Source organism: Ptychodera flava, chromosome 22 (assembly GCF_041260155.1).
Source record: "Ptychodera flava strain L36383 chromosome 22, AS_Pfla_20210202, whole genome shotgun sequence".
Classification (NCBI taxonomy): domain Eukaryota; kingdom Metazoa; phylum Hemichordata; class Enteropneusta; family Ptychoderidae; genus Ptychodera; species Ptychodera flava.
Window position 1 is genome coordinate 34,313,807 of NC_091949.1, and position 13,249 is coordinate 34,327,055.

Sequence of the window (13,249 nt, forward strand, 5' to 3'; positions counted from 1 at the left end):
TAACTTCCACCAAACAAGATAAATTTCTGAAACGAAGTAGTTGGAGGTTTTAAACGCTGACAGAGTAAGACGGATTATGTGCACGTCAAATAATCGGGACATAAATGTATACGAATTCCATATCATATTCATCACGTGTAGCTAGTATAGATTTGTGCAACAAGCTACACAAGTTTCATTGATTTACACTTAGACAATATTTTGAATTAATCTGCCGTAATGTCATGCCCCTCTAGACGTAGATGATTGTCAACCCAATCCCTGCCAAAATGGAGGTCAGTGTCAAGATGGTATTGATTCTTACACTTGTATCTGCAATCAAGGCTTCACTGGCTTGAACTGCCAGATTGGTGAGTAATATTAACTTTGAAATATATGCATTTATATATTTTTCTAACGGACATTTTCCTATTGGCTCTTTCATTTCACCACAATAAGAATCGCACTGTTTACCGTAAGGGTCGTATTTTCTGTCCATCTGCCTATCCCATCCTTATTACAAAAATAAACAAATAAATACATATTATGATCTGTCAATGTAATAATTGCCAACCAAATCTATGTCGCATTTTCTGTCCATCTGCATCGCCTTCACATTAAAACAAAACTCATGGAGATGGATTCAGTTAATGAATACTTTTTTTCTACAGATATCAATGATTGCCAACCAAACCCATGTCAAAATGGTGGTCAATGTCAAGATGGCGTCGGTACTTACACATGCCTTTGTAGTCATGGATTCACAGGACCTGTGTGTGAAATATAATTGGTAAATTTCTTTTTTCGACCCGAATACCAAGTAATCCCTTTTTTGATTTCATCCCGATTTCGACAGTAATTTGTCAGAATAACATCAATATTGTGTTTTTAAAATTGCAGAATTGACATTATGTGGAATTTGACAATCATGCTCATTTTCATTTCATTTCATTTCTAGATGTTAATGACTGTAAACCAAACCCTTGTCACAATGGCGGTCACTGTCAAGAAGGTATTGCCTCCTATACTTGTCATTGTAACCAAGGCTTTACAGGGAGCACCTGTGAGATCAGTAAGTTTTAAACCTGCACTCGGTAAAAATAGCAGATGCCGCTACATCTGAATGATACAGAAAGCAAAAGACATATAATAAAAAAACTCTGCGGTTTTGTGTGAGACAGTAAACTATGCTTATAGCATTCCAAAATTTGTGTGACTGATTTTTGGGGTTCTATATGTTGAAAATATATTGATTTGATCCTAGTGAAAAGGAATCATAACCACGCAAAAGTTACACACCGTCGAATAATAGTTTATCAATTTTACAAAACAAACAGAAACGAAATGAAATAATTTCTTTTCAGATATCAATGATTGCCAACCTAACCCCTGTCAAAATGGCGGCCAATGTCAAGATGGCGTCGACTCCTACAGTTGTGTCTGCCGTCAAGGCTTCACAGGATCGGACTGTGAAATTAGTAAGTCTACATTTGCATCAGCACAATGCTTTTACGATCAATGCTCAATGGTCTTAAATTTAACAGTACTGTTTTCATTCATGTTTTGTCTTTTGTTTTATCGATCTTCGGCATTTCTTATTTCTGCAGATGTAAATGATTGTCAACCAAATCCCTGTGAAAATGGAGGTCAATGTCAAGATGGTGTCGACAACTACACATGTGTATGTAAGCAAGGGTTCACTGGACCCGTATGTGAAATCAGTAAGTCTCAATTTTCATATGCAAAGTAATATATTTTGAGCAAATATAAATTTTGTAATAAAAATATTTGTAACGTTCGTCAACAGATATTTGATTTTATATGACAAGCAAGACTAAGTATGGTTGCAGTTTTGCAGAGAAATACATACTAAAGGGAACTGTTATTTTACTTTTAGATGTAGATGATTGCCAACCAGACCCCTGTCAAAATGGCGGTCAGTGTAAAGATGGTATTGCCTCTTACACTTGCCTTTGCAACCAAGGCTTCTCAGGAACCCGCTGTGAACTCGGTACGTCTTTAGATTTTCTTTCTGTTTAAAAAAAAAGATAGAAAACTAGAAAGCATTTGCAAGCAAAAGCGAAGTTCCAGAGACCAGAGCAGCCGAAGAATGTGTGACGAAGATTGGTGCAGAATGAAAGAGTGAGGGCTGAAGTTCGTAGAGCAGTGCATCATGCTAGCCTAACTGTAGTATGTCTGTATGATATGGGCATTGTAGATGGCAGAGTTGGTAGACTTGACATAGATATGGTCTAGGAGGCTGCCTTTGAGTGTAGTTGGTTTGGTGATAACTTGAACAAAGTTGAACTTTAACATAACCTCTTTGACAGGGTGAACTTGTTGTACAAGGAGATTTTCAATTACAGTACAACGTAGCTGCAATGATTGTGTAGCGAGAGGTCGCTCGCTGAATTTTACGTTGAACGCGAACCCTATGCTGCGCTACAAGGCCCTATGCCATGGGCGATTGGTCAATCAATTTTCCCGTAACCATTTGCTTTCGCCACAAAACAAGGGATCAACAGTGCGATCTCCTAATTTGGGTAGGGTTCGCGTTCAACGTAAAATTCAGCGAGCGACCTCTCGCTACAATCATTGCAGCTAGACGTGACGACACATAGCGATAACAAAAGAATACAACTAAAAGCAACGCAGTCCAGGGAATTACAGTAAACAGATCACAAATGCCTCCATGTACGGTAAAAAACGCAACAGATACATACGGGGCGACAACGCACGGAAATGTATATCAGACGAGGGGAGACATCAGACCCAGGCCTTTGAACTTGAAAACCGAGGCCACATGGCTACCCACTCAGCTCCGGACGATCAACAAAGATAGCCTCGTATATGTATACAAATGTCTTTGGCAAAACTTATAATAAAGTTATAAAACCCATCTTCAAAATGTGATCGCTCTCCGAAACGTCATAATATCTAAGCTCTTGAACGATCACGCACGGTCGCTTTGCTTGAATCATCGCAAAGCAAAAATTGAACATGTCCGCCAGACCAGTCCAAACCAGTATGGAAGGCGTATGACGTATGTTCGGCGCTTATCTGGCAAAACGTGCTTATCTGACAAAAATAACTAATTACTGCTTGTAGCCTTACTCATTTGTGGAAAGTAATCCCTCACACAATACTTCGTCTGCTAAAACACACCAATGAAATTTTAATTCAAAAGTCTAAAATCACTAACATCACAAAATAGCCATAAAGTAGTTAAAAAATACAGTAAATTTCATTGATTGCGTAAAATCGCTGAGCACCTTAATTAATCATTGTGAATATCATGAATATATCGATCAACACATAGAGGCTGAGGAGAGTAGTAGAGGAGAGTAGTAGAGGAGAGTGCACGAGGTCACATGAGGTCCCACGGTGGCGGGAGTATCAAAACCACCCACATCACAATGCGGCAATGGCAAGCAGAATACTTTTTTGTTTTTCATCACCTTCCTCGATCGCTAATTTTGCCACTGAAGTACATAAATTATATTCAATACGCATGCAAGTGGATGATAAGAAAAGCACCTACATGTTGCAACACGGAGCACAGTCCCTCGTGGGCTATTCAGCTCTGGGACTATTCGCCCATTAGCGAGTTGTTTCTCGCTTATGTACACTCGTCTATGTGGCGAATAGTCCCACAGCTGAATAGCCCACGAGGGACTGTGCACGGAGTTATCTCCATGGGCTCGTACAATACTTTGTACAGTGAGCGAGCGCGAGCCCGGCCGATGGAAGAACAACCCCAATAAAAAAACCACATGTCAACAATTTGAGAGTAGTTTACAAAAACAAAATCCTTCGTATAGAAGAATTCGTATTAACGTTAAATTGGCACACTCTGTGTACACAACATCGTACGAAGCGACGTCATGTACCGCGCGCATGAAGTGCGCTGGCTCAAGTGACTCCCCAGGGTATTGCTAAAAAGAGTTTTGTCAGATAAACACGTTTTGTCAGATAAGCGCCGTACATGACGTAACAGTATAGCGCCACGTACGCCGGGTATTTAGATAAAAGTAAAATCAAAAAGCAACAAAAACAGAAGCGAAAGAAAGCTAGAATTATTAATAGCTGAACGCAATTTGATATTTGTGCAATGCAAAAAAAAAAAATAAACCAACAAGAAATGCCCGTGAAACCCGTCCGAGCTGAGCGATGACGTCATAAGCGTGGCGCAATACATTCTGAGTAATGAAGGTAAAATTTGTATATAGCATGTTCTATGGTAGTAACACGAGAAATAGAGAAAGAAAGAAGGAAAGTGAGCAAAAACTAACAGTCCTAGAGCTGGTCTCTGGAACTAATTAGTAGATCAGTATCGTTGGGAATCAAACTCGGCATTTCTATCGTTGTGCCATTATCCTACTAGAAGGGGAACAATTTCAACTTTACTGTGGACCTCTTTGTTCCTTCGAGAGAGAAGGAACATTTCTTAAAGTTTAGGTAACAATGACATACCTCTTCTTGAGATGACTTATATTCACAAATAATATTGATGACAATAACCAGGGTTAGCACCCGATATGGCATTTTGGTAAAATGATGGCAACCCTATTAAGTGTTTGATCCAGATTCTAAGTAAGATCATTTGTTTTGGAAAAATGTAACCTATCATGCGCACTCAAATCATATAAAGCCCACTCGATGGCGAGTCACTTGTTGACTTTTTCTTTGCTTCTACCTATCTTCCTTTTACTTGAAGAAGTCCTAGGTTGCGAACCAAATCCTTGTCAAAATGGCGGTCGATGTCAAGATAACAACGACTCCTACTCTTGTGTATGCGATGCTGGCTTTACCGGATATCACTGTGAATTAAGTGAGTAACACACAAAGGCCGTATACAATTTTCTTTGTATGACAATGATCATTAAATATAACGATAAACAAAATTTTGCAGAAAGATAGGACTTCTGTCTTGCAGACAGTAGGCATATTTTTCTCCAACTTAAAAATTAAACACCCCAACTTGTGAACCTTTTTTGTTTTTAAGGTAGACATGAAGAGAAGTATTCAAATTACAATACTACAGGTGGTACTTCATGCTAAATTTATTTTTCTTGAAATCATGCTAAAAACTATTCTTGAAAAGTTTCTACAAGGCAAAAATATTGTTATGTCATGTATAAAACTGGCGACGATCTATTCTTAATCATATAAATTAAGTGGTGTATGTTCTTTCTCTCATTGTAATAGGTATTTATTTACATTGTGAGACTGATAAACACGAAATTCGATCTCTTTGGTGAACCTTGCCGACATGTAACGCGCTCTAGTTCACCATGTTCACCACCAAGTAAGGAGAATTACTTAAAGCAAGATGTCCGTGAGAACTTGAGCAAGGTCAGCAAATTATTTTGTGAGACAATGCTTGACATTCCAAACAATATGTTTTCGTAATTCTTTATAGATGTAGATGATTGCCAACCTAATCGGTGCAAGAATGGAGGTCAATGTCAAGATGATGTTGACTCGTACAGTTGTATCTGCAATCAAGGATTCGCCGGATCTGACTGTCATATTAGTAAGTTATACTAAGCATAGAGATATGATTGTATTCATACATTCGTCTATAATGTATCACATAACGTTATTTGATCTCAACACAATAAAAACTACTGCCGTGATGTTTGCAGACCCCTTCTCAATCTTCCGCCTTCCTTAAACACAAATGTCTTCTTGTATCACAAATATATACATTTGTTTGTAGATGTAAATGATTGCCAACCAAATCCCTGTCAGAATGGAGGTCAATGTCAAGATGGCGTCGACACGTACACATGTCTTTGCAACTATGGATTTACAGGACGTGTATGTGAAATTGGTAAGTTCAACCTTTGTCAGAAATACTACCTATTCACCTTCTTCAATTCGATCGAAACTTCATAGAATAATATAAGTGATGCTAAAATTACAATGTTGATAATATTAGTGCTCCTTTTCATTTCTAGATGTTAATGAATGCAAACCAAACCCTTGTCAAAATGGCGGCCAATGTCAAGATGGTATTGCCTCTTATACTTGTCATTGTAATCAAGGCTTTACAGGAAGCGCCTGTGAAACAAGTTCGTTCCATTATAGTTTCAATACATTGATTGTTTCTGCCGTTTAAAATAGTGAATTCACCAACAGTTGAATCAACAGTCTCCGTGTTGTTTTGGTTGTCTTTTACATGTCGGACGCATTTGCTTAAATTGCTTGAATCCCCACATATCAAACTAGCCACTTTGATTTGTGCAATTCTAATAATTTGATTGCTTTGATTAATGAATTTAAACGTTGAATATCATTCACTGTCGAATTATGCTTTCCTGCGAACGTAAAATGCAATAGGAGAAAAAGTTTTAGATAATCTAAGTTATTCCTTTACAGATGTTAATGACTGCAAGCCAAATCCCTGTCAAAATGCCGGTCAGTGTCAAGATGAAATCGACTCCTACTCCTGCATCTGCCGTAAAGGATTTACTGGATCAAACTGTCAGATTAGTAAGTTAACACGGTTATAGACATATACCTTCCTCAAGCATTTCCTTATGTAGAGTTAACACATCCAAATGCATTGAAGAACTGTTTTACGATGCGTTTTATTTTCAAGTTAACGTTTTCTTTCGATCTCAAACCCCCCTCTTTCTTCAGATATTGATGATTGTCGAATAAATCCCTGTGAAAATGGAGGTAGATGTCAAGATGGCGTCGACACCTACAACTGTCTCTGTACTCAAGGCTACATAGGCCCTGCATGTGAAATCAGTAAGTTATATTTCCATGTCCACAGTTATATAATTCTTCTCTTTGGGTCCACAACCTGTGATCACAATTTTTCGGCAGATTTATGCGTACATAGTGCCTTTTTACCAAGTTTGAGGTTTTTAATATACTGGCTGCTTACAAGGAACGTATGCCGTTTTTTACAGGTATAGATGATTGTCGACTAAACCCTTGTCAAAATGGTGGCAAGTGTGAAGATGGAATCGCCTCCTATACGTGTGTTTGCAACGAAGGCTTCTCAGGAACTCACTGCGAAATGGGTCTGTTTTCGAATCTCTTAAACTAATGTGGCATTCATTTGTTTATTGTTTACGTTTTTATGAAAATGCATTATGAACACCATTGGAACTAATTTGGGATAATTGGATGGTGAAGTAATGTCTATTTAATCTGCAAATTAAGCTCATCTGCTTTTCTTTTTAAGTTATACATTTGTTTTTATGAGTAATTTGTAATATTGCAACATTCAGCTATAGAATACCTAACACTTTTGAGAAATTTGAAAAATATGAAGAGCCAATTATCCCAAATTAGTTCCAATCGTGTTTATGATAGAAACCTTTATTGCTTTTGTTATACAGACAATTACCCTATTGATCGGTATGTCAGGGTTCCCATTTACGGTAATTTGGTGTCTATCTACATCTACCCAATGCCCCAACAAAGCTATTTTTTATTATAAAATACTTTCTTTTTACTTGAAGGAGTTACTGGTTGTGAACCCAATCCGTGTCAAAATGGCGGTCGCTGCGCGGATGAAACCGACTCATATTCTTGTGTTTGTAATGTTGGCTTTGATGGATTTCACTGTGAATTAAGTAAGTAACAAACGCAAAGACTGTATGGAACACTCCTCTCTTAATGAAAACGAGTTACCAAGACAAAGATGATGATGCAAGATATTTTTTTAATAAATTAGCATAAATTTACATATAGTTCAATCAAGTAATGTTTTTCCACCTCCCCTTACTGTATCACAACCTGCACCTCTGCATCATTCTACCAGGCAGGCATTAATTAGACTGAATTCAGGTTTGTTTGTTGTACTCTTTGTAAGTGAACGTATATCATCCTTTGTCTACATGTACATTAAATTTGAACTTTTAGAATCATCATGCATTGAAGTCTCTTACGTTTTCACTGGGTACTATATAAAACATTAAGGAGTGAAAAAATATACTTTGTTCACAGAAACAAAGTAAATGGACTGGCTGTTTCAGAGTATTCGCCATATCTACGACAGATATACGGTGTTTGCTCATGGTAGCCAGAAAGGCAAACATAGGTAAAGATGTCCACGATAAAGAAAACATATAAACTTGGTTTGTGAAACAATTTGGACGTTGAAAATACTTTTATTTGTTGTTATACAATATAGATATAGACTATTGTCAACCAAATCCCTGTCAAAATGGAGGTCAGTGTCAAGACGAGGTCGACTCTTACACTTGTATCTGCAATAAAGGCTTTGCTGGATCAGACTGTGAAATTAGTAAGTTAATGTTAGTGTATACGAATACACAGTTTCCTATCCGACAGTGGTAGTTCTCGATACAATAATTTATACATTGTGATTTTGGGTACAAGTTTTTGCCCTGCGTCAGCCTCTTATCTCTATGATAGCATAGATACATATTTTTCCGCAGATATTGATGACTGCCAACCAAATCCCTGCCAAAATGGAGGTCAATGTCAAGATGATGTGCACTCATACACGTGTCAGTGTCAGCAGGGCTTCACAGGACCCGACTGTGAAATACGTGAGTTGTAAAATCATCGTTAAATTATATGAAAGTTTCAATGTATCTTATGTATATTCATGTGTGGTTGGAGACAAGAGATTAAATAAGAAGTTAGTTTTTCAGAGAAAGTTAAAGCTCTAGTACTTTAACAAATCCTCTTGCGTCCTAGATGTAGATGACTGTCAGCAAAATCCCTGCCAAAATGGAGGTCAATGTCAAAGTGATGTCAACTCCTACACGTGTATTTGTACCTCGGGCTTCATGGGACCTGTATGTGAAATTAGTAAGTTTTATTTTCTTGTCAAATACAGTGCAATTATTGTACAATTTCATGATGTGCTTTAAATCATTCCTAAAGCTTATGACTTCTTCTCAAAGACGGCATAACTATCTTTGAAATTCTCTCTGCTGAAATAATAAGCTCCTGTATGTTGTTATGTAGGTCATTTCCCCCCACACTCATCATGACCTGAGTTCAATTAGTCTAGAACATTCTCAGGTCACTGCCCTTGATGACCTCACAACCTTGAATTCAATTAGTCATGTTTGGAATGTTCTGGAAAGTTGATTAGTTGTGTAAGAGAGATAATTTTAGAACAGTAATTAGCATGTCAATAAAAGTTCTAGATTGTTCTTATATGCCTTTATAAAAGGGACGTGCTCAGCTTCCAGTCAGACTTTTGGGATCGTGTCTCTTGTGTGTTACTAAACTCCAGCAGTAGTCATTCTCAAGACTTTCAAGACCTTCACTGTCAACGCTGGATTTATACTGTGGTCTTTGTGCAGCTTCAAGCCTGCAAGCCAAGGACTGTTCATTCATCCGACTGACTGTTACAACTCTGAGACTGGAGCTTTGCCGTCCCAGCTGAGATAAGTAGTCTGTACACTTTTAAAGCTTGTACTCTATCCCTGACTTAGCAATTAGTTTTATTTTTGTAATAAATTTTGTTTAAACGTTAACTGCTGAGTTCACCCTTTTGTTCGTTTTCTCTGCACGTAACAAATTGGGGGCTCGTCCGGGATACGAACATTTTGAGCCGTTTGACAACATTTTGCCAGCCTTTTCAAAACTACTGTACACTGTGAACTCAGCGAAATTTAATCATGGCGGAATTCAAGCCAGACGAATTTATGGATGACCTTGATCAGGACACATTTAATTCCCTCAGAAAAGACAACCTCATAGCACTGGCAAATTTCCTTAAAGTAGATGTCAAAAGATCTATGCGCAAGCGAGAGATACAGTTCAAGATTGCAAAACATTTAGTTGATTCAGGCCATTTTGAGGAGTCTGCCCTAAAAGATTATGAACCTGAGTCTTCCTTTGAACTCAGAAAATTAGAGTTAGAAATACAGGCAGATTTGGCACGTGAAAAGTTAGCAATGGAAGAAAGACAGAAAGAAAAAGAATTACAAATGAAAGAAAAAGAATTGCAAATGAAAGAAAAAGAAAGGCAGGAAAGATTAGAAATGGAAGAAAGACAGAGAGAAAAAGAATTGCGATTAGAAGAACAGCGATTGCAGGTAGAAATAAAACGTTTAGAGCTTGGACAGTCAGGAAAATTCTTCCCTTCAGACAAGTTTGACATCACTAAGCATTTCAGGTTAGTTCCCCCTTTCCAAGAAAAGGATGTTGATAAATATTTCCTTCATTTTGAGAAAATTGCTCAGAGTCTGAACTGGCCTAAGGAGTCCTGGTCTATGCTTTTGCAGAGTGCTTTGGTGGGTAAAGCCAGAGAAATTTACATTCAGTTGTCAGTAGAGCAGGCTTCAAATTATGATTCTGTGAAGGAATTAATTCTCAAGGGCTATGAGTTGTGCCTGAAGCTTACCGTCAGAAATTTAGGGAATTGTGAGAAGGCGAAAGATCAAACTTATGTTGAATTTGCTCGAACAAAAGAACAACTGTTTGATCGTTGGTGTTCTTCTGAAAAGGTCAGTCAGAATTATGACAAATTACGACAACTTGTTTTGATTGAGGAATTTAAAAGGTGCATCCGGAGTGACATCAAGACGTTTATCAATGAACAAAAGGCAGATACATTAGAGGTTGCTGCACGTTTGGCCGATGATTATTCATTGACCCACAAATCTTCATTTCTCAGCAAACCATCCCAGTCCTTTTCATACAGAAACAATGCAGGTAAATTTAACTCCTCCTTTTCATCCAAGAATTTTTCAAAGGACAGTAGAAATCAAATGACAACAGTTCACAGAGTTCAAGTAACACTCCCACATCATCAGATCCCAAGTCTCAATCTCCTTCTGACAAACAGTTTGGTACACTTTCTTGTAATTATTGTAAGAAAGACGGCCATTTAATGTCAGAGTGTTTCAAATTGAAAAGAAAACGTGAAGGTCAAAGTGGTCAAAGTGGATCTAAGCCAACCGGCTTTATTTCTTCATCAACTCAATTAGAGTCTAATAATGTGTGCAACACATTTTCTGAGGTTAAACCCCTCTCATCCCCAATTAATGAGGTCAAGGTCAATTCTTCTCAAGATAGCATTATGGGTATTTTCGAGCCATTTATTCATAATGGTTTTATATCACTTTCTAGTGATTTCTCTTCCGCTACCCCTGTCAAAATTTTAAGAGATACCGGGCTTCCAGTCTCTTTTGTTGGCAGATACCCTGCCGTTTTCTGAAAAGTCATTTTCAGGTTCTAAAGTTCTTATTAAGGGGGTAGATTGTAATGACTACATTCCTGTTCCTCTCCATAATGTCTATTTGTCTTCGGACTTTGTTTCTGGACCTGTGGCTTTAGGTATTAGGCCTTTTTTGCCTTTTGAAGGGATTCGCCTTCTCGTTGGGAATGACCTTGCTGGGGACAAGGTCATTACTAATCCACTTGTGACTGATAATCCTAGTTTAGATCAGGATCTAGAGCCAATTGAACAAGAGATACCCGATTTATTTCCTTCATGTGCTATTACTCGAGCCATGTCAAAGAAAACTTCCGAGAATCAAAATACTCTCAAAAATAATGTCACAGATGTTGACTTAAATGACACCTTTCTCAGTCAGGTGTTTGACACGGATCATTCCGTTATCCCTCGTGGATTTGAAACTTCCAGTAAAACTTCTGCTGACCAAAGTCAGACATTTTCTAGATCAAATCTCATTGCAGAACAACACAAAGACCCAGATATTTTGTCTTTGTTTGACAGGGTAGATGATGAAGGTAAAACTTCAGATAGCTCTGTTTCCTATTAACAAAATCTGGTATTCTCATGCGTAAATGGAGACCTCCAGATGTTTTGGTTGATGACGATTGGGCTATAAAACATCAAATTGTGGTTCCAAAGCCCTACCGTGCTGAAATATTGCGCCTGGCCCATGAAACGCCCTGGGCTGGTCACTTAGGAGTCAGGAAAACTTATCATAAAATTCTCAGTCACTTTTATTGGCCTAATCTCAGGCAGGATGTAGCACATTTCTGTAAAACTTGTCACACATGTCAGATGGTAGGAAAGCCAAATCAGACCATTCCAAAGGCCCCTTTACAGCCAATTCCTGCATTTCAAGAACCATTTAGTAGGATACTAATAGACTGTGTTGGGCCCCTACCAAAAACAAGATCAGGAAATGAGTACATGCTGACAATAATGTGTACATCAACTCGGTTCCCAGAAGCCATACCACTGAGAAATATAAAGACAAAGACTATAGTGAGAGCTTTAGTCAAATTTTTCACTTTATTTGGCCTCCCTAAATGTGTCCAGTCCGATCAAGGCTCCAACTTTATGTCTGGTATTTTTCAACAAGTAATGGATCAGCTAGGCATTAAACAGTATAGGTCATCCGCCTATCATCCAGAAAGTCAGGGTGCTCTTGAGCGATTTCATCAAACTTTGAAAAACATGATTAGGACCTACTGTTTTGACACAGAGAAGCAGTGGGATGAAGGAATTCATTTTTTGCTCTTTGCTGTTAGAGAGTCAATTCAGGAGTCTCTTGGTTTTAGCCCATTTGAGCTTGTATTTGGACATACAGTCCGTGGCCCACTTAAGCTCGTTAAAGAGAAATTCTTATCAGACGATGATGATTGTCTGAATATTTTGCAATATGTGTCAGATTTTCGTACAAAACTCTCTAAAGCATGTGAATTAGCCAGAGAAAATCTTGAGTCATCTCAGCAGTCAATGAAAACCAAATACGATAAAAACACCTCAAAACGGAAGTTTGAACCAGGTCAAAAAGTTCTTGTTCTACTTCCGGTTCCTGGCAAACCACTCCATGCTCGTTACTTTGGGCCATACCTAATTGATAAGAAATTAGTGATTTAAATTACATCATAATAACACCTGACAGGCGAAAACAAAAACAGCTATGTCACATAAATATGCTTAAGCCATATTTGGATAGGGATAATCCTACTATAATTCAGCCTGTCAGTACCGTCAGTTCTGGCCATTATGAAGATAGTGATACTGAAACTGACTTGAGTGAAAATACTCTAAACTCAAAGCTGGGCTCGGTCAAGCTTCAGAACTCAGAAATCCTGGAGAAGCTGGAGTCTACAAAGTTGGCACACCTCCAGCCAGAACAACAACAACAGGTGAAAGAACTGCTCCACGAATATAAACACCTGTTTCAAGATGTTCCAACGAGGACAAACGTCATCTATCACGACGTTGATGTTGGGGACAGTAAGCCTGTAAAACAACATCCATACAGACTGAATCCAACAAAAGCGAAATATCTCCAGGAAGAAGTCAAATACCTGCTGGACAATGACTTTATTG

At 38.1% G+C, this 13,249-nt stretch overlaps 1 protein-coding gene across 1 annotated transcript in view; it reads left to right on the forward strand.

Moving 5' to 3' along the window:
- Window positions 1–13,249, forward strand: part of LOC139122343 (fibropellin-1-like) — a 30,378-nt gene that overhangs the window by 13,123 nt on the left and 4,006 nt on the right. Inside the window, exons 21-37 of the mRNA XM_070687739.1 lie at window positions 237–350; window positions 651–710; window positions 938–1,051; window positions 1,344–1,457; window positions 1,587–1,700; window positions 1,877–1,990; window positions 4,697–4,810; window positions 5,402–5,515; window positions 5,702–5,815; window positions 5,943–6,056; window positions 6,364–6,477; window positions 6,628–6,741; window positions 6,906–7,019; window positions 7,464–7,577; window positions 8,138–8,251; window positions 8,406–8,519; window positions 8,671–8,784. Of these exons, the coding sequence (XP_070543840.1) occupies window positions 237–350; window positions 651–710; window positions 938–1,051; window positions 1,344–1,457; window positions 1,587–1,700; window positions 1,877–1,990; window positions 4,697–4,810; window positions 5,402–5,515; window positions 5,702–5,815; window positions 5,943–6,056; window positions 6,364–6,477; window positions 6,628–6,741; window positions 6,906–7,019; window positions 7,464–7,577; window positions 8,138–8,251; window positions 8,406–8,519; window positions 8,671–8,784 (1,884 nt within the window). The remainder of the gene's footprint in view (window positions 1–236; window positions 351–650; window positions 711–937; window positions 1,052–1,343; window positions 1,458–1,586; window positions 1,701–1,876; window positions 1,991–4,696; window positions 4,811–5,401; window positions 5,516–5,701; window positions 5,816–5,942; window positions 6,057–6,363; window positions 6,478–6,627; window positions 6,742–6,905; window positions 7,020–7,463; window positions 7,578–8,137; window positions 8,252–8,405; window positions 8,520–8,670; window positions 8,785–13,249) is intronic.